The 21,512-nt window shown below is 42.6% G+C and overlaps 1 protein-coding gene and 1 pseudogene across 2 annotated transcripts in view; one reads left to right on the top strand and one right to left on the bottom strand.

The window, feature by feature from the left end:
• SEC11A (SEC11 homolog A, signal peptidase complex subunit) overlaps positions 1–18,482 on the bottom strand; it is a 51,048-nt gene extending 32,566 nt beyond the window's left edge. For both annotated transcript variants that reach the window (XM_004708090.2, XM_045286389.1), the window contains exon 1: positions 18,362–18,482. In XM_004708090.2, coding sequence (XP_004708147.1) covers positions 18,362–18,412 — 51 coding nt within the window. In that variant the 5' untranslated portion in view covers positions 18,413–18,482. The remainder of the gene's footprint in view (positions 1–18,361) is intronic.
• A 1,315-nt stretch (positions 18,483–19,797) lies between these two features.
• On the top strand, positions 19,798–21,308 carry LOC101648063 (annotated as a pseudogene).
• The last annotated feature ends 204 nt before the right edge of the window (positions 21,309–21,512 follow it).

Genomic DNA, 21,512 nt, shown 5'->3' with positions numbered 1-21,512 from the left:
ACAGGGAATCCAGGGCAGATGATCCCTACAGGACCAGTGTCGTGAGTGGCGATACTGGAAGCGGGGAGGGAGGGGACAACTGAGGACCTAATTCTGGGGGCTTAAGTGGAGAGGATATGTTTTGAGAATGATGAGGGCAATGAATGTACAAATGCGCTTTACACAATTGATGTATGGATGGATTGTAATAACAGCTGTATGAACCCCTAATAAAATGATTAGAAGAAAAAAAAAAAGTCCCCATTTTTTGAAAGAATGTACTACAAGCTAGGGAACGGTCTATTTGGTCCATATAGACCAAATTTTTAATCAAGAAACCCCCCCACCCCACCCCCGGTCAATAGTGTCCCACTTTAAATCTGGTCACCTTAATCTTAAGCCATCACTAATGGCCAGAACATTATTTTTCTGGCACCCCAATTAATTAAGTACCGCCTCATCAAGGGGTTAATTAGTGTCATCCACAAAGAAAGAAAACCTGGACTTTCAGGACTGAAATTGAACTTACCGCTGTGGTAGAATAATCAGTCATTTAATATCAGAAGGGCAGGGACAAAGTGCACAGGCTTAGGAGAGGAGGGGGAATGGAAACATGAAACACAGGGAGAAAGTGAGTAAGTGCTGGCACATTGTGTGGATTGCAATGGATGAGATGAAACAAAGTATGTATGGACTGTTGAATGTAAGACTGATGATCTGCTCTGTAAACTTTCACAATTCACACTAAAAAGTTTAATAAAACATAGATGTATCCTAAGGAAACTTGAAAAGGTATAGTGCAGTTTGAGTAATGCAGTAATAAGAATATAAGGCTATTACATGAAACCTAGTGTTGTAAGTTATGAACAAGACTTGTGAGCAAGATAGCAGTCATTTTGATTTGAAGCAGCCAAGTAAGTTTAACTGTAATCAATTTTGAGATACATTTATCACTGTTTTGACTGTTTCCCAGGGTTCAAATACAGGAGTTTTGTGATGTTAATTATTACCTGATTATAGCTTGGAGACTAACTGACCCTTCCAGCTTTCTTTGTTATTGCTAAAGATTGTTAAGGAGCAGTCAGTTGGAAAGTAGATGCCAAGAAAATGAATTATATAATTGTTTTTGTATTCACTGTGTTCTACGTTGCATGTGTATTGTATCCTGTCACGTACCTTAAGAATTATATATAGCCCACCTTGAGGAGCCATAGTGGCTATGCATTGGGCTGCTATTTGCAAGGTCTGCAGTACGAAACCACCAGCCACTCTGTGGGGGAAAGACAGGGCATTCTACTCACAGGCAGTTCTACCCTGTTCGACAAGGTCACTATGCGTTGGTATCAACTCAATGGGAGTGAGTTTGGTTTGGTATATATGCTTAGTATAATTAGAAAAAATTAACATATATATCACTTGGACATTGGGGTAATGTGAACATTCCCTCACCAACGTATGTTGCTGTCAATGCTCCCTTGGCTAGCCTCCTAATAAAAGTTTTGCCTCTGTTCCACTTGGCGTGTAAGTAAGGTTATCATACAAGGGCATGAATCCAATATTTGGGGTAACAGTGTAACACCGCCATCTGCAGATGAGAAACTGAGCAAGGCTAAATGATGTGCTCAAGTCTCCAGAGCTACTAGAACTAGAAGCAACTACTAGAACTCAGGTCTCCTAAATTACATCTCCTCAAGATAATGGCTTTTTAAAAGGCAGATATTGTCCTTTTATACAGAAGACTAAAATGGAGCAAAATGGGTGAGAAAAGAAATAGGAGGAAATTTAGCTTCTAACATGCAGTCATTGTCAACCAGAGGTCAAGCAGTCAGGAATCTAGCTAGGGCTCAAGCACATAAACTTTCTACACTAAAAGCACCGTCAGTACTGGATAGGGCAACAGAGTCTGGGCCCCAACTCACAACCTGAGGTCACTAAGGGCTGTAGGATTCCCCAAAAGCTACAAAGCACAGTCTCTCATGATTCTCTTGTATTCAAAATTCAAAGGTGTTTCCAAATTCAGAATTGTTTAGCATTGAAAGGTAATACCTGAACATATTGTATATTAGATAACATCCTAGCAGGACCTGTGGCAATCAATATTCCATAACTGCATACATGAATATTGATGCAGTAAAACTATAAAAATGTACACTGGGGTAAATAAAATTTGCCTAAGAACAGTCACACTCCAAACAGATCAGTCTGTTTTGTTGAGGTCAAACTTTCCATTTTCAGAACTCATATACAGAGTTGTCAGAATAGGTGTGAAAAACCTCGTAAGACCGTTGCATTTTTTTAAAAGGGTCGGGGGAAGCATGCTTAAAATTTAGGATTTCCTATGTCCCTGGCAAGGGGGTGTGGGGAGGGTCACTATTTCACTCATAATATCACCCCAAAACACGTCTCTCCTCCCTCAGATATGAAATGCTCCCTTTACTTATTATAATGAAATTGATCATCAAGATTATTCTCATCATTATGAGAGAAAAAGGCCTTAAAAGTCCCTGCAGTACAGTGACTTATTTAATGTGGCTCCTCTAGCTATCGAGTCTGTAACTCCTGATGGGTCTGGGTAAAAGAAGGTTGGGGGATGGCACAGATAGGCTTATGGGTGATTGCCATTCTGTTGGTTATGCGCCATCTCAGAAGAAGGATCTCATTAGCCAATAAAAGAGAAGTGCCAGGAGGGGAGCTTGTGTTTTGGACCTCTGAGCACTGAACCTTCTACTGATCCAAGAGAGCTGTGAAGCCAGAGACGTGGCAGAGGAGCAGCAGCAGAATGAGGAGAGCCAGAGCATGAGCTAGAGCAGTGGACTTCCCAGCACACAAAGCAAGTCAAGCTGAGTGCCTCAAAATGGGAGGCCAATGGGGGAGCTGGAACTGAAATTGAACGCCTGCAGCTGATAGAGTGGCATGCCCTTCAGGACTCCAGTGGCAGCCCTAAAAGAGCTTTGTTAACTCTGCGCCCAACAGGCAGAGGCTAGGCCTAGAGGTTGAGGGCCAGAAAGAGGCCTACCTCTAACATGGCAGAGAAGAAACTGTCTGGACTGAAATATTGTTATCTTGAATGTTTCTCACCTCAGTTGTAACCTATTAACTCTCCTAATAAACCCCAGAATCATAAGCATTGTCTGTGAGTTCTGGGTAGCCATTGCAATGAATTACCTGAAAATGAACCCAGCTGAAAAGTAGAGTGATGTGAAGGTGGAAACAAAGTTCCCCACTAAAAGAAAGACCTTAAAAGCAAGTAACTGGTAATCCGTAAAGATGCCTATTTGCATACTTGTAAATTGGTCTTCAAGGAGCCCATCTGGTTATGAGTTGGGCCAGGAACCTCATCGCCAGGAGTTCAAGCCCAGGCTTTCTGCTCCCATAAGATTTTACAGTCTAAAAAGAAACTCTAGGGAGCAGTTCTACTGTTGGGTCACCCCGTGTCAGGACTGACTTGAGAGTGGGTTTGGGTTCAAGTTGATCTGCAAGCAGAAATCTATAGAGGCACAGTATTTGCTCTAAAATTCTATCTAAACCAAAGCTTGAAATATGTCATACACTTTCTCTCCTTTTTCCTAACAACTTCTATGGAGTCTTGGTGGTGCAGTGGGCTAAACTGAGCTGCTAACCCCAAGGTGGCTTCACAGGACAAAGCGGAAAGTGTCTACTTTTGTAAAGATTTATAGTCTCGGAAACCCAAAAGGGCAGTTATGCCCTGTCCTATAGCGGTCACTATGACTCAGCAGCCAGTAGAAAGTAGGGTAACCAGAGTGGTGGCGCAAATGGTTAAGCATCTGACTACTAACCACAGGTTAGTAGTTCAAACTATGTTTACTGCTAGGTTAGTGGTTTAAACCCACCAGAGGCACATCAGACAGCCTGCGGTTCTGCTTCCGAAAGGTTAACACCACAAAATCTCTCCATCCAGTGCACACACCGGGTCTTAATGAACATGCAACAGCTCCTCAGCACTGGTACATGTCAGCCCTGCTTTCTTTATCATCACATCTGTGCTTACCAACCTATATTATCTGAAAAGCATTTCTCTCTTTCTGATATCACAGGAGGTAAATTGGCAGCATCCTAACTTTCTCATACTATGTAGCCAACACTGGGAAATTATTAACAAGCTATTGTGACGCATACAGAATAACAACCCCGGACTAAATAGTCCCTATTTTTTTTCTAAGAACTCGCAGAACAGTATGTCCCTCCATGGTCAAGATGACAAGAGAAAATGATATTTATTATAACCAATGAAAAGTTCTATAAAATATTTCTTGGTAAATATGATACAGGAATTGGTATGTGCTATTTTTTTTCTTTTTGGGCACGTTATGTGTGTACACTTTACACAATGTCCTCCAAAACCTAAACTCACTGCCATCGAATCAATTCTGATTCACAGCAACCCTATAGGGCAGAGTAGAGCTACCCCTTTGGGTTTCCAAGACTGTGGATCGTTATGAGAGTAGAAAGCCTCTTCTTACTCTGTGGGAGTGGCTGGTGGGTCTGAACCGCTGACCTTGTGTTTAGCAGGTGAGGGTATAACTCACCATAACATTAGGGCTACTTCCAAAATGCCCTACAGCCCATTTCAGACTTCATTTTGTTGCCCAAACTCAAAGAATATCTAAGGGCACATGATTTCAGTCCTTCCAAGGTTATCAAAACTACCCATTTTGACATGATATAAATCAAAGAGCACAAAATCCTTTAGAGAAGGGTTAGACCAACATTTCTCAACCTGTGGGTCATGACCCCTTTGGGGGCTGAACGGCCCTTTCACAGAGGTCGCCCGATTCATAGCAGTAGCAATATGACAGTTATGAAGTAGCAACAAAAATAATTTTATGGTTGGGGGGTCACCATAACATGAGGAGCTTTCTGGGTCGCGGCATGAAGAAGGTTGAGAACCGCTGGGTTAGACAGAGGTTCATAGATGTAGGTGGAGAATGTCATGCATACAAATGCACACACACACAAATAGTTTCCTTTGGTGTCTTTGTTTTATACAAGTTTCTTGAAAAAATAATAACAGTTTATAAATTATCAAGGGTTCATGAGGGAGGGATAGTGGGGGAGGGTGGGGGGAAAATGAGGAGCTGATACCAAAGGCTCAAATAGAAAGAAATGATGATGGCAACAAATGTACAAATGTGCTTAACACAATGGATGGATGGATGGATGGATGGATGGATGGATGGATGGATGGATTGTGGTAAGAACTATATGAGCCCCCAATAAAATGATTTTTTTAAGTTTCTATGACTTTATAGCAATGCTTTTATTATGACATAACAAGAAAAAAATTTTTAACAAGAAATTTTTAAGAGAACTGACAGAAAATGCCGCAAAATAAAATTTGATAATCAATGCAAACACTATACTTTATTAGGGTACAATCTGGAAATTGTGTTCTATGCATTCACTATTAAAGTTATCAAATATACAATATACTTACTATGTTTATAACATATTTTTGAGGTTCAATATACTTGTATATGATATTTTTATGAAAGTCAGACTGGCTATTTCAAGCAGATAGTAATGACCAAAGAAGCAAAAATGTGTCTGAAAAGTATATAATAGCAGTTGGCTATTACTTCTGAAGCATGTTTAGAACACGAACTGTTGTTATAGCTCAATAAAGCCACTGATGGTCTCAGGGAGGATCTTAAATGATCCCCACCCTACACACACACAAAAGAGCCCTTAATATAGTCTAAAGAAGCGTAGCTTCAAAACCAGAAAGTGTGCTTTTGTTTCAAAAAAAAAGTCTATTATGCCGGTTTGAGATAAATGAAACATGTTTATACAAACATACATACACAAACAATGCTCACAGCAGCTGTTCATAATACCCTCAGCCTAATAATAACCCAAATATCCATTTAGAGGGATACAGAGTGCTGTCAGCACTGGCGCAGCGACTCTCGGTAAAATAGAGCTATGCCATTTTGCTGGCTATATTTGAGCCCACTGTTGGCAGCCACGGTGTCAATCCATCTTGTTGAAGGTCTTTCTCTTTAGCACTGACTCTCTACCAAGCATGACGTCTTTCTCCGGAAGCAGGTACTCCTTGACAACATGCCCAACAGACATAACCCAAAATCTCATCATCCTCTATTCTAAGGAGCATTCTGGCTGTACTTCTTCCAAGACAGATTTGTTCATTTTTCTGGCAGCCAATGGTGTAGTCAATATTGTTTATCACAATCATAAATATAAAGGAATTAATTTTTTTGGTCTTCCTTATTCATTGTCCATCTTTAAAATGCTTATGAGGGGATTAAAAATGCCATGGCTTGAGTGAGGAGCACCACCACCCTCATGTTATCTTTGCTTTTTAGTTTATTTTTTTTTATTTTTTATTTTTTTTTTTTGCTTTTTAGTTTATTAAGTCTTTTGCAGATTTGTCCAATATACTGTCATTTAATTTCCTAACTGTTGTTTCCATGGGTATTGATTATAGATCCAAGTAAAACGAAATCTCTGATGCCAATCTTTTCTCCATTTATCACGGAATACTGATTCAGTTATCAGGATTTTTGTTTTCTTTTGTTGAGGTGTAATGGTTGAGGGGCTAGGCAAAGAAGGCTTTGGCAGTCCCCTATTGGTAAACCACAAGACAAACTTTTGGGATTTAGAGGCAAAGCTTTGCTATCCTTTAGAGTTTAGAGAATTATTCTCCACTTGAGTAACAGCTTTTAGCTTGTTATTTAAATTCTAGTAGAGATTCTCTACTCTACTAGACTCTACATTTGACCATGTAAATTTGACCATCAAATTACCAAGCGATCTTAACTACTCATCATAAACTGGATACTGTCAGATTCGTCAAGTCATAATAATGTTGGGTAAGTCCTGAAGACTTCAGAACATTGTAGGAGCAAGTCATTCAGATACCCATGGCTCCCACTCATGCTACAGAGCTCTCACTTCACACCTCTGGCCTCATGAGGAGTTCCTTACGCCAGCTGACTAAGGAAGGCTTTGGACCTGATTTTTGGATGATTCTGCTTTAAGAAGTTCATGGAAAATAGAATTTAAAAGATAAGGGAACTTTTCCAAACCTCCTTATATATGCTGGCGCCAAATGAAGGTAAACAACCCTATTCAGGGGTGACAATGAAGCACGGTGGTGAAGAGAAATGCTCCCAGCAGGCAGAATAAGAGATGGTCACAGGTATGGCTCTTTACTGATTCAAGCAATTTGAATGGATGGTCAGGGACTTGGAAGGGACATGACTGGAAATTTGGAGACAAGTGGTCTAGGGAAGAGGCTCCAAATAGCCATAAAAAGTGTGGCGACATTTGTGTCCCATGTGAATGCTCATCTAAGAATAATCTCAGCAGAAGAAATCTTTCATGTCTTGCCCAAGGGCTCAAGACCAAAGTGATTATAGCAGCTGAGATGCAGGTTATGCAGCGATGGACTTCCACTCACCAAGACAAATTTGGCTGCAGCCATTTAACCTGCCAAAAGAAAAGTTCAACATTGGCGCCATTCCTGAAGAGAGGTTGACTGGACTACTTCTATCAGCAACTAAAGTACAGCAAAGGCAAGTGCTCATAGTATCTGCTAGCCAGCACCTTGAAGGTGCTGATCTGAAAGAACTGTGGAATGATATGCCAATTACTGCCTCTCAAATCTACCCTTCTGTGTACCGGATCAAAGCCCTATCAGTGTTTTTCCCTTTGCCAGCTGCATCAATGATATTAGGTTTGTTAATAAAGGGCACTGGAGAGTCATTGTAAGGCAGTCCAGGGAGAGAAAGGGCTTTCTCTTCTTGCTCCTGTGTGTTTTTATGTTGTATAGGAGCCAGCTGACCTGTGTTGCAGGAGTCCTGGTACTGCTCACCACAGGGCCCTCGGACCAGCTCTAGTCTGCACACACTTCCTAGTCAATGTCTCAGCCCACGCCCAGCAGGCCACTCTATGGACCGGCTCCAGCTCATCCCTGGCAATTGTCATCACCATTGACAGACTGCATGCACTGCAGGGTGCTAGCAGCACCCTCTCCAAGTCTCAGTCTCAGCCAAGGGAGTTGGAGAGTTTTCGTCCTTTGCTCACTCTTCCTCAGCCTAGAGGGTAGTAGCTGTTTTCTGCATGTGCTATTTCTGAATCCCTTAAGAGTTTTCATTTACTTCTGTCAGTTGCTAATTATCTTTACCTAGTTAAAAATTCTTTGCAATAAAATTTTCTGTTCAATTACTTTATAATCTGCTCCTAGGTGGTTCAAATGGTCATTAGAGGACACAATTGTAGCACCAATTGGATGGTGACACTTTGTAAGGCTAGCATGATGACCTCCAGTATATGGTACCTGCTTCTGAATTAGCAACCAACACAGGATGCTTTCTCTTCTCTGGCCAGGATTCATCAGTTCAGGAATCCAAAGGCAGGAGGGCGAGTGGCTCCTTTCATTAATCTGGTAACCCTCATGGTCCACTAGTAAAAGTTCTGTTCCTCATCCTTAAACTTTAATTTCTACTGCTTTAGAAGTGTTAGTTCCCAAAGGAGCTATTCCTTCAGCAGGGGTACAATGGCTACATTAAACTGGGGGAACTGAGCCTGCCACCTGGCCACTTTGGCTTTCTCATGCTAGTGAATCAAAAGGCAGAGATAGGGGGTTATTTTATTGGCTAAGGTGAGTGAGTCTGACCATGAAGTGGTGGAGTGGGCTACACATGGGGTTGCTAACCACAAGGTGAGCAGTTTGAAGCCACCAGTTGCTCTGAAGGAGAAAGATAAAGCTTTGATTTACAGCCACGGAATCTCACAGGGTTAGTTAGGTCGTTGTGAGTCAGAAATGACTTGATGGCAGTGAATTTGAGACTATGCAATGAAGGAAAGGAGAAAATAACCAATATAGAAAATCTACTGGGGCCTCTCTTAGTATTCCATGCCCTGGGGTAAAAGTTAATGGAAAAGTAAAAAAACTCTATGCAAACAGGGTTAATGGCATTAACCTTTTAATAATGAAGGGTTGGGTCTGCCCACCATCAAGAAACGTGACTGAGATTGCTGCTGAGAGCAAAAGAAATATGCAATAACTAATGAAAGGAGCAAATCCTAAGTACAGTTATGCACATGTGGTTCATTACAGACACAGTATATTTACATCACAGTTGATAGAAACACAATGTTTTCTTTTTCTCCTTAAAGTCAAATATGACTAAAAGAGGTGTGTGCTGAAGCCAAGTGGACAAGGAATACACCACAGCAGTTTTCTACAGTTATCAATTTGGCTTAGTTAGAATTAGGTTTCCCAGAATCCCTGTTTTGTAGGATTCCTGGTTAGCATTGCCCCAACAGCAGGTGAACGGTGAAAGTGAAGCAGCCAGTGTGCTTAGACAGTCACTGTAGTTAGAGGCGGAGAGAGACACACATCAAGGGTTGGCAGATTCAAATCTAACCTCGGGCCCTCCTGCTCGGAGTACAGCTCTTCTGGCCGAGTAACAGCCTGCCACAGACTGCTCCATCTGCTCTCCCTTGTGGTCCCATTCTGACAGCCAGGACCCCACGGCCAGCTTGGACTTATTTGTCCACTCAGACCACTACCTCACAAGAGTTGGCCCTCCAACTCCCACTTTTAGAATTTGACTTATCCAGCTTTTCCCACAATTAGGTAGGGCCACATTCCCCTAATAAGCCCCTTATTCCATAATCCTCATAAGGGTTCTACTTCCCAGACTAAACCCAAGCTGATTTTCAGATAAAGCTTTCTGTTTCGGTGAACACATCCAATGTTTAGCTTCAATATCTCACTTCTCTCCTTGAAGCAGAGTTCCGATGAAAACGTCGATTTCAGTGGAGCTCATCTTTACTGCTGCAGGATTGTGCCATCTGGCTGTGAGAATGAGTAACCGTGCGTATCTTTACGGCGTTGGCGAGAATACTAGAGAAACAAAACGCCCCCAAACTAAAAACTGGCATATCCAGGAGCCATACAAGTGAATACCTCCCCTTCAGAACGTCTGCCCAGGTATACTGAGAGAGACTGAATTTCTGGGTACTCAAGACAAGTATACCAATGGACATTAAGCAGTATTTGTAACAACTTAACTTGTCATTTCCCCCTGTGTATGTAATAGATACTACTGTTAATATTTCTACATTGAAGCTTGGCAATTCGCTAAGAAATGACACTCTGCCAGTGATATTTTATTGGCCCTAATATTTTACAAGACCAGATTCTCTTTCAATAACAGGTAAAGGATTTGTCTCCTGTGCTGTACACATCCATCTCCTATTTGCTACACATTCATTCATACGAGGTCCACCCAGCTCATGAAAAATATCATAAGATTTCTGTGTGTTCCAAGTTGGCAGCTTTAGAATTCCTATCTGAAATACGTAATCAATTATTTTAGAATTATAATTTTAATCAGAAAGTTTACTATGTGTACACAGGATTTTATTTACAAATTAAGGTCAGCACTCTAAAGATATTTAAATTGATAAATTATACCAAAAACTCTTAAAAGCAATTGTTAAAATCTGCTAATGTTCAATAGGATTAGATTTGTAAATCCATCCATCCTAAAAGCTTAAGAAAGATCTAGTTAAGTTCTAGCTTTTATAAACTGAACCAACCCAAACTCACTGCCATCGAGTCGACTCCGGCTTGTAACAACCCTTTGGGACAGTGGGTTTCCAAGCCTGTAACTCTGAGTTCCAAGACTAGAACCCTTTACCAGAGTAGAAACCCTGTCTTTCTCTCATAAATTGAAGACTAATTTTCAAAACCAAAACCAACTCTAAGTATGTTTTCTAATTTTCAAAACCAAAACCAACTCTAAGTATGTTTTTCTGGTCACAAAAGCTACTTCAACAGGCATTTAAAAGAAACAAACAACGCCACCTCACATATACCCAGTGGCAGCTAAATGTTCAGAAAATTTGCAATCTGGTCGCTAAGCAGTCACTATTAAAACCAGTGCAATTAAATTATATTAAAGATAAAAGTACTATATATTCAAGTCATCAGTTCCAATTACTTTACTATACCTTAATAATTATGATACTGCTTATACCGAGGACTCAAGTAAAAAATGTCTTAGAAATGATGGCAACATATGTACAAATATGCTTGATACAATTGATGTATGGAATGTTATGAACTGTAAGAGCCCCCAATAAAATTATTTTTTCTTAATTATGATACTGTTTAAAGAAAGAATTGTTACTTATACTATAGTATAAGAACATACTGTACATGTTCTTGGGGCTACTTTTCCTAGTATATCTAAAAAAAAACAACAAAACCCAACTCACTGCCATCAAGTCAATTCTGACACACTGTGACCCTATATGACAGGGTAGAACTGCCCTGTGGGTTGCTGAGACTATAACTCTTTACAGGAGCAGAAAGCCTTATCTAAAGGCGAAACATCGTTGTTGCAACTGCACAGCTCTTCCTCATCCCACATTCAGTAATGTCATGTTAGAACTTGAAACGGGCCACCTTGGGGATGCTTACATCAGAGGATGGCAAACTCTACAAAATAAGGTTTACTCTTCCACCCTAGATCCAGTTGTTAAATATTTACTGGCAAGTAAACACTGTCCCGTGCTTAGAAACTAAGCCAGTGATATATATTTTTTTGTATTGACAATATATTTTAAGAAGAATAAAGTAGGAGGTTCACACATTCCGATCTCAAAACCTCCTGCACAGTCACTGCAGGTAATCAAAACGGTCTGGGACAGGTGCGACAGACACATAGCGCAGTGGGGTAAAACTGAGAACCCAGAAGTAAATCCATCCACCTATCTACAGCTATCTTTGACAAAGAGCTAAAACTAATTAAAGAGGGAAATGACAGTCTCTTTAAAAAATGGTGCTGGCAAAACTAGATATCCATTTGCAGAAAAATGAAATAGGATCCATACGTCACATCATATACAAAAGCCAACCCAAGATGGATCAAAGAGCTAAATCCAAAGCCTAGAACTCAAAAGATCACTGATAGGAAAAATCGGAACTTGGAGACACGAATACATGGCACAAATATACTATCAAACTCTGTGAAAAGCACATAGCAGAAAACAAGCTAGATGACTGCACTTTCTAACACGTATGTGCTTCAAAAGATTACACCAAGGGTAGAGAATCAACACAACCGACAGGTACTAATCTCTAAAATTTATAGAAAATTTCGAAACCTCAACAAAACAACAACCCAATTCAAAAATAGGCAGAGAACATGAACACACGTCAGCAAAGACGACAATCAAACAGCAGTGCCAAAAGACACAGGTAAGCCAACTTTCATTGCAACATTATGCCAGAAAGTGGAAACAACCTAAATGCCATCTACAGATGAACGGCTGACTAAGATGTGGTATCTACCAACAAGGGACGCCTGACCAGCCAGAGAGTGACATTGTGCAAGTCAAAGAAACCAGGAGGGAAAATACGTGGGTTTGGTTTTATCTTTGGTTCACTTATCTTAGATCACACAACTCTGCTTGCTGAAACCTATTATATAATTATGCTTGATTAATTAAATTATGGATTGTTGTAAGAGTTCCCAATGATTAATACAAAAAGTCACAAACTAAATATTTGATGCATATACTTAGGAACAAAATAAGTTATGCAAATGACAGCTGTTTTCAGAGGAGGAATAGCAAACTCCTAGCTTCTCTTTCATTTGATTAGCTCTCAGTATCTCTCGTCATGAGGCATTGTCTAGTCAATCTCAAATCCTGGTGCCTCCATGGGAAGAGGAGAACTCCCCTCAGGGTTCTCGTGGCTGCAATCCTCTGGAAGCTGATCGCCAGGTCTTGCACAGGAGTCACTGGGGGGTGGTGGTGGGGGTGGTTCACGCTGCCAACCTTCTGGTTAGCAGCTGCGGTGCCACCAGGGCTCCTTTACAGTTTCCAAAAATCCAAGTCCAACCCACTGCTGTCAAGTTGGGTCCAACCTGTGGCAGCTCTCCATTGGGTTTCTGAGACGATGCATTTTCAGGGCTATCACGGGGCAGAGAGCCTCATCCTTCTCTCTCAGAGCAGCTAGTGGGTTTGAACCAGTCCTTGTAGTTAGCAGCTCCGCATCTAGTCACTGTTGAGTCTTTCCTTCGGATACTGTGAACAGTTCATTAAAAGCTCATTTCTTCACTCCCCTCATCCCACTCCCATGCTATTCAGTCCCTCCAAGACCCTCCCGACCCCAATCTGGGAGGCGGTGGTGATCAGGTGTTGTCAAGTTGGTGCAACTCCTAACGACCCTAAGTACCCCAGAATGAAACACCGCCTGGCCGTGCAACTCTCACAACTGTTGCTTGTGAGTCCAATGTCAAAGCCATTGAGTTTATCCATCCTCTTTTTCGCAGGAAAAATAAGCTTCCTACTAACAGAGTCCTGGATGCACTAATCTGACACACCTCAACAACTGCTCGGACACCCCCCCCCAGCCCCATTCATTCTATATTAAGGAGATAAAGGGTAAAGTAGCCTCTTCAAAGTTCTGTTCCCTATAGTAACTGTTACATTATTGTAACTGCACTGTTTTACAAGAATTGACATTTTTCGGTTTTTCTTCGAGACCGACCAACTCTTTGTGGGCAGAGTTGTACTTTCTGTGGCCCCAGAGCCTACCATATAGGTTGTTACCCTCTATCTAGCATTACCAAACATCTTAACTACCCACAAAGATAAACTACAGTCCTTTAAGATTTAGCTGAAACATCAAGTCCTTCTTGAAGATGCTATGCTGATCATTCCCTGGCCAGAATCCTTCGTCTGTTCCTACCACTGTTAGAACCTGACATATCCTTTCTCGTCTTAGTGAGGCCACTCCCCTCTAACCGATTCTGACTCATTCCAACACTACCCAGGGTTTCTGAGGCTTTATGGAAGCAGATAGTCTGATCTTTCTACCTCGGAGTGGTGGGTGGGTTTGAACTGCCAACCTTGAGCTTAGTAGTCCAATGCTTACCCAACAGGAATCCCCTTAGTGAGGTGGTAGGCCATACAAGTTTAGTGTTCAGATTTTGGAGTCAGACCTGATATCAAATCCAGGTTCTGCCATTCACTTCTGATCTTGGGCAAATTACTAAACCTCTCCAGCAATGATACAACTTATACTTACCATGTGCCAGGCACTGTTCTACAAGCTTTGAATAAATTAACTCATTTCATCTTCAGAGAAACCCTCTGATGTAGGCACCAAAGCCAAACTTACTGCCATCGAGTTGATGCTAACTCATAGTGACCTTATTGGACAGGGTAGAACTGCCTCTGTGAGTTTCCGAGACTGTAATTCTTAACAGGAGTAGAAAACCCCATCTGTGGGTCCAGAGAGGTAAAATAATGGACCAAAAGTAGCTCTGCTACTAAGAAGTCTAGCTTCAGCACCCACACTCTTACCCTCCATACTATATTGCTTCTCTGAAAAAAACAAACAAACAAAAAACTGCCATTGAGTCAAGGCTGATTCATAGTAACCTTCTGTGGGCTTCCCAGACTATAACTGTTTATAGGAGTAGAAAGCCCAGTATTTTTCTCCTTTGGATATGCTTGTGATATTGAACTGCCGACCATGAAGATCACAGCCCAATGCATAACCACTACACCGCCAGGGCTCCATGTACTGCTTCTCACTAAGCCTCATTTTCTCCATCTGCATATAACATTTCCTTTACCCAATAAATAAAGTACTTCACACATAGTGAGGCTTTGCCTTGGTCATTTTCTACATACATTCCTTAAAAGCACAAGGTCTATATTATCTTTCTTTGTAGTCTTCACATTGTACTTAGAATCACAAATGAAAACAACAAAAAAGCCAACTCATGATTCTCCTCTGTGTGTCAAAGTAGAATTGTGCTCCACAGAATTTTCAAAAGCTGATTGTTCTAAAGCAGTGGTTCTCAACCTTCCTAATGTTGCGACCCTTTAATACAGTTCCTCGTGTTGTGGTGACCCCCAGCCATAGAATTACTTTCGTTGCTACTTCTTAACTGTAATTTTGTTACTGTTATGAATCATAATGCAAATATCTGATATGCAGGATTTTTATTGCTTAAATTGAACATAATTAAAGCATAGAGATTCATCACAAAAATATGCAATTATATATTGTGAAATTTATTTCTAGAGATTCATCACAAAAATATGCAATTATATATTGTGAAATTTATTTCTAATTATAAATCAATGACATATTGTCTTGAAGCTTGGGGTAACAGTCTTCACACCGGGTACTCGTATGGGGGCGTATCTGCATGTGGGCAGACCTGCCTGGAGACAGCGCAGTGTCTCGGTTCCTAAGACCATCGGAAATATGTCTTTTCCGATAGTCTTAGGGGACCCCTGTGAATGGGTCGTTTGACCCCTCCAAAGGGGTTGTGACCCACAGGTTGAGAACGGCTGTTCAAGTTTATCACCAGCCTTTTTTTGGAGGCTTCTCTGGATATAGGTACTGGAACCATCAGTTAGCAGTCACGCACTTAACTAACTGTGCTCCCGGGGAACGCCAGTATAATAAAGCTTCTTGTTGCTCTTGCCTGCTGTCACGTCAATCCGACTCTTCGTGACCGTCTATGACAGAGAAGAACTGTACTGAGAGTTTCCTTGGCTATAATCTTTTTTTTTTATTAAACATTTTATTAGGGGCTCATACAACTGTTATCCCAATCCATACACACATCAATTGTGTAAAGCGCATTTGTACTTCATTCTCAAAACATTTTCTCTCCACTTAAACCCCCGACATTAGGTCCTCATTTTTCCCCTCCCTCCCCACTCCCCCTTCCCTCATGAGCCCTTGATAGTTTATAAATTGGTATTTTGTCATATCTTGTCCTGTCCGATGTCGCCCTTCACTCACTTTTCGGTTGTCTGTCCCCCAGGGAGGTCACATATCCTCAGCTATAATCTTTAAGGGAGCAGATCACTACGTTTTTTTTCTCCCACAGAGCCACAGGTGAGTGAATTCCAACCATAACCATCTTGTTAGCAGCCAGGTGCTCTAACCCCTGCACTACTAGGTATAATAATTAACTGCCTGTTGCCACTGAGTTAATCCCCACAGAGCAAAACAGATCTGTCCACAGGGTTTCCAAGGCTGTCATGTTTACAGGCGCTGACTGCCAGAGAACAGCTACCCCAGCACAGCTGCTGGGGTGAAATCGCCAACCTTTCGGTTAGAAGAAAGCATTTGTTTAATAACTATGCCATCCCATCAGTGCTCTTTAGTATAATAATAAATTTAAAAAACCAACCCACTGCCACTGAGTAGATTCCAACTCAGAACCACCTAGTAAATTAGACAGTAAATCGTTGTGGGAGCGCAGCCTCATCTTCTCGAGCAGCTGGTGGGCTTGAAGTAAACAGATGTGTTGTTAGGTGCATCGAGTCAATTCCAAGTCATAGTGATCCCTATAGGACAAATAACTGCCCCTTTGGGTTTCTGAGGCTGTAACTCTTTATGGGAACAGAAAGGCTCGTTGTTATCATGCAGCGCACCTAGTATGTTTGAACTGTTGACGCTTCATTTAGCAGCCCAATGCATAACCTACTACGCCACCATGGCTCCCCGGGCTCTGTAACCCACAGCCCCCATGTAGATTCTGACTCATAGTGACCCCAGAGAACAGAGTAGAACTGCCCCTTTTGGTTTCTGAGATGGTACATCTTTATGGAAGCAGAAAGTCTTACCCTTCTCCCTTGGATAGCCTGGTGAGTTCGAACAGCTAACCCTGCAGTTAGCAGCGCAACAAGTAACCTACTATGCTACCAGGGCTCCTAAGGGCTCCACTCAAAACAAAAAACAAAAAAACCCACTTTCCTGCCATTGAGTTGATTCTGGCTCCTAGAGACGCTATAGGGTAAGGTAGAGCTATCCCTGTAGATTTCCATAAAGATTTACTCTTTATGGGAGTAAAAAACCCTATCTCTCTTCCGAGGAGTAGCTGGTAGTTTGGAATTGCTGAGCTAGCAGATAGCAGCTCAACGAATAACCACTATGCCAGCAGGGTTCCACAGTAGGCCCCAAATAAGTACTTCTTCAGAGAAACACCTGTGCCTCCTAAAAATCCCAATACAGTTAAAAATGACAACACTGGTCATTTTATCAGTACTATCATATGCATAAACAAATATTCTGTGCCATTTGGGGGGAAAATCAATTCTGACAGAAAGAATTGGAAATTATGTCTAAGAGGTGACACTGCGTTAGTTTGGGCCTGTAAGGAATAAAGGAAAATTGGACACCTGTTTCCTAAACAACTATTATAGTGCAAGATATCAACCCAAACTTTGGGGTAAATTATGATCATCCTTAAAAGTACTATAAAAAGATCAGAAACCAGCAAAATTGGGCTGTACTGACATTTAGGTGAAGGCAGAAAAGAGTAACCTTCTCTAAGGACTACATAATTACAGCAGTATTCCCAATACCATCTGACAAAGACCAAGATATAAAACGGAAGAACAAAATTAGGACACCTAAATTTCAAGATCTCTATGCCCCTAATACTGTAACTCTATGAGAACAGAAAGTAGCAAACCTTGTCTTTCCCCTGAGGAGCTGGCTGGTCGTTTTGCACTGCCGACCTTGTGGTTAGCAGCCCAACGCACAACCACGACGAAAGACCTGGTGGTGTAGTAGTCAGTGTTGAGCGGCAATCCACAGGTCAACAGTTCGAAGCCACCAGCCGCTCCTCGGGAGAAAGACGCAACTTTCTATTCCCGTAAACAGTCTCAGAAACTCAGAGGAGCGGTTCTACCCTGTCCTACAGGGTCACTTTTAGTCAGCATCGACTTGATGCCAGTGAGTTTGGTTTGGGGTATGCCACTAATTGGGTTTTCTAGCCAAATATGCAGGAGACTAATGGGTCTCAAGGGCAACTACAATAAGTGTTCTAACTCAGAATTCAAAGGTGGTGCTGGGAGAAGTCGGTGCCGTCTGCTGGGGTCCGGCTGAACTAAGAGGACTGAGATGTGCTGGACGCAGCGAACCTACCTTTGTGGGGACCCCAAACACCCCCAGAAGTTGAAGTAACAGTGAAGTACTAAACCTAGTCTCTCTGGAATCCGTGCTCGTTTGGATTAAAGGATCCATGAGTTTGCCCACTTTACAATGCCTAAAATATGCAATCCTGTCCCTCATTTATAAAGCGCCTCACGTTCTCCAGTTGCTCCCCTTCCTCTTTGGGAAGAAGGGAACATGAGGATGCCGTTGCTTCACCCCTAGCAGGCCTGGCATCAGATGGGGGCTAATAATAGGGAGCAAACGAAGTCCAAAGAGAGGGAGTGATCCGACAGTCTGCCTCGCTCAGGCCCTCACACCAAGGACGGGAGATTGGGCGGGCACCGCAGTGGACGCGTGGAAGGGACCCGGAGAACCCGGGGAAACAGAGGTGGCCAACATCACCTGCCGCTTGTTCATCCGCCGCACGTCGTCCAAAAAGTCTAGAGACAGCATGATGGGGCCGGAGAGTGGGACGCGGGCCGGAGCCGGGCGCGACGTGACCAGCAAGAGGACCAGCGGGTGCACGGGACGAGCCCTCACTAGACAGGGCCCCCACGGCGCCCGCGCTTCCGCTTCCGGGGCTCGAACCGGCGCGGCCACGCCCCTTCTGCCGCGGAGCGCAGACAAAGGGGTTCGCCTCGCTCCCGGCTCAGCCTCCGGACGTGGCCTCGCGGTAGAGGCGCACGCTTGCTCTGGCTCAGCCCTCTGAGGACCCGCTGAGCCCACCCCTCACCCCACCCCCGAGCTCGGTCGGACGACCCTCCCCGGAAGCGGTGACCCAGGGTTAGATGGGGTGGCTGCCCTTTAACCTCCTTAGGGCGGGCCCTCATGGACGCCTAGCCAATCGTGAGCGGCCTCAGAGGGAGGCGCGCGTCCTGCGTCCGCACCGTGGGCTCGGGTGTGGCGCTGGACGTGTCCCCTCTCAGGTCCCGGGCACGTCTTCCGCGCGCCCTTCCGAGCTTTTCGGGTAAGGGTGAAGGCTAGGTGAGATATCCCAAACTCTGAGTCTTCCAACAGGTTACAGTCCCTGGGAGAGACAATTAGTTACCGTCAGAAAAACCACGGAACAAAGCAACAGTGTGATGAGACCACCCGTGGTGGGGGTCGTCCGGATGTCGACTCCACTAACATGATTTGACTGCTTCTCCAACTCATCTCTGCTAGTTTTCTTACCTGCGGCCCCCTGGAGTACCCCCTCTTCTGTTGGCTCTGTCTCTACTTCAGCAGCGTTTGACATGACTGTTCGAAACTCCTTCTGTCCACTTTTGCAAACGGGCCAAAGCTTGCTGTGATTTCTTTTTGAAACTTGTTTAATCGCACTTTAGGGGAAGCTGAGTGAAGGGCATACTGAAACTCCCTGTTTTATCATTGGAATTCTTAAGTAAATCTAAAATGATTTCAAATTTTTTAAATTAAAATATATATTGGAGGATGGGTATAATGAAAAGCAACAACAACACACAATACAAGTTTTAATGAGGATGTGGAGAAAATATCCCCAGGAGAAATGAAAACATGTCCATACATTTGTAATTGCCAAGTACAAACCACCTAAAATGTCCATCCATTGAGGACTAGATAACTGAAAAAGTGCTATATCCATATCCGGGGTACTGTTTAACAATAAGAAAGAATAAAGTACTAGTACATTGTACAACATGGATAGTCCTTGTGAAAGAAGCCAGTCACAAAAGATCATTTATTGTATGATTATATTTAGGCAAAATGCCCCAAACAGGTAAATCTATGAAGAAAACAAAGCGATGAATGGTACAAAACAACTACTGGTCTCATATCAAAAGAAAATGAATGTGATCCTTCTCTTTTGCTGGCACCATATGTCAACTGTGAAGACCTTGAACCTCATGGCCAAGTTAGCTTGAGCCCAGGTGACCCTGGTGGTCACCATGAGTGAGGTGTGGGATCTGCAGGACATGCTGAGGACCAATCTGGGACCCAAGGGCACCATGAAGATGCTTGTTTTTGGTGCTGCAGACATTAAGCTTACCAAAGACGGTAATATGCTGCTTTATGAAATGCAAAATCAACACCCAACAAGACCCCTTAATAGCACAACTCATGATGATGGCACTACTTCCAGCATTCTTTTCATTAGGGACCTGCTGAAGCAGGCTGACCTCTACATTTCTGGAGGACTGCATCTCAAATGATAACTGAAGGTTTTGAAGTGGCAAAGGAAAAGACCCTCCAATTTTTTTAACAAATCAGAGTCAGCAAGAGATGGGCAGAGAAACAGAGATGTGGCCAGGCCATCACTACACACCAAAGTCCACACAGAGCTTGCTGATGCCCTAACAGTGGCTAGTGGGCCATTTAAAAAGAGGAGCCCATTGACCTTTTCATGGTTGCAATCATTGAGATGAGACATAAATCAGAAACGGTTACAAGCTTAATTAGAGGGCTTGTTTTCGATCACAGAGCCCAGCATCCTGATATAAAGGAAAGAAGAGAAGATATGTACATCAGCACCTGTAATGTATCCTTAAAATATGAAGAGAAAAAAGTGAGCTCTGGCTTCTTTTACAAGAGTGCAGAAGGAAGGGAGAGACTCATTAAAGCTGAAAGAAAATTCACTGACAATCCAGGGAAGAATTCATTGAAGATAGAGCTGAAGAAGAAAATCTGTGGTGATTCCAATAAGCTTTGTCATCATTAACCAAAAGGGAATTGACCTCTTGCCCCTGGCTGCCCTGGCAAAAGTAGAAAACACTTTGGAGAGGCTGACACTCACCTATGGCAAGTGGCTTAACATTCTTGAGAAGACCTGAATTCTGACCGTCTGGGACAGGCAGGCCTAATCTAGAGTAGGTACTTGCTGGAAGAAGAGAAGTGCACCTTCATGAACAAATGTAATAACCCATTCTGATCAAAGGACCGAATAAGCACACTTACTCAGATCAAAGATGCTGTCTGAGATGGCTTGAAGGCCATCAAAAATGCCATTGATGGTGGTTCTGTGGTCCTAGGGATTATGGCAGTGGAAGTAGCCATGACAGAAATTTGATGAAGCATAAGCCCAGCATCAAGGGCAGGGCCCCAGCCTGGAGTCCAAACATTTGCCAATGTGCTACTCCGTTAAACCACAGTTCTTGCTCAGAACTCCAGTTTTGACTTTCATTTAAGAAACACTAGTGAAAGTTCAGCTGAGTATTCAAAATCTGGTCACCGTGTGAGTAATGGACTTGAATTTGGATGAGCCAATGGCGGCAGCTGAGTGGGTGTATGGGACAAGTATTGTGTAAAGAAACAATTCCTACACTCCTGCACTGTGATTGTGACCAGCATTCTCCTGGTGGACGAGATCATAGAAGCTGGGTGTCTTCTCTGAAAGGCGCAGTTGAAGTGTGCTTCATATTGTCTGAATCATGGAAGGTTCTACAGAATGATCCTAAGAACATAGCAATGGAATTTTGTCCAGGCTAAAAATGATTCCAAAAGGAATTTTCTGTTACTGTACTGAAACAGGAGATCACGGTCACTTAAATTCTGGATGTTCTTAAATTATAACTACAGTATTTTTAAAGTTGCACTG

This window comes from Echinops telfairi, unplaced genomic scaffold (assembly GCF_000313985.2).
Source record: "Echinops telfairi isolate 266 unplaced genomic scaffold, ASM31398v2 ScPeMD7_7;HRSCAF=31, whole genome shotgun sequence".
Lineage (NCBI taxonomy): Eukaryota > Metazoa > Chordata > Mammalia > Afrosoricida > Tenrecidae > Echinops > Echinops telfairi.
Note: the sequence above shows the minus strand (reverse complement) of the source record. Positions and strands in the feature narration are given on the sequence as shown.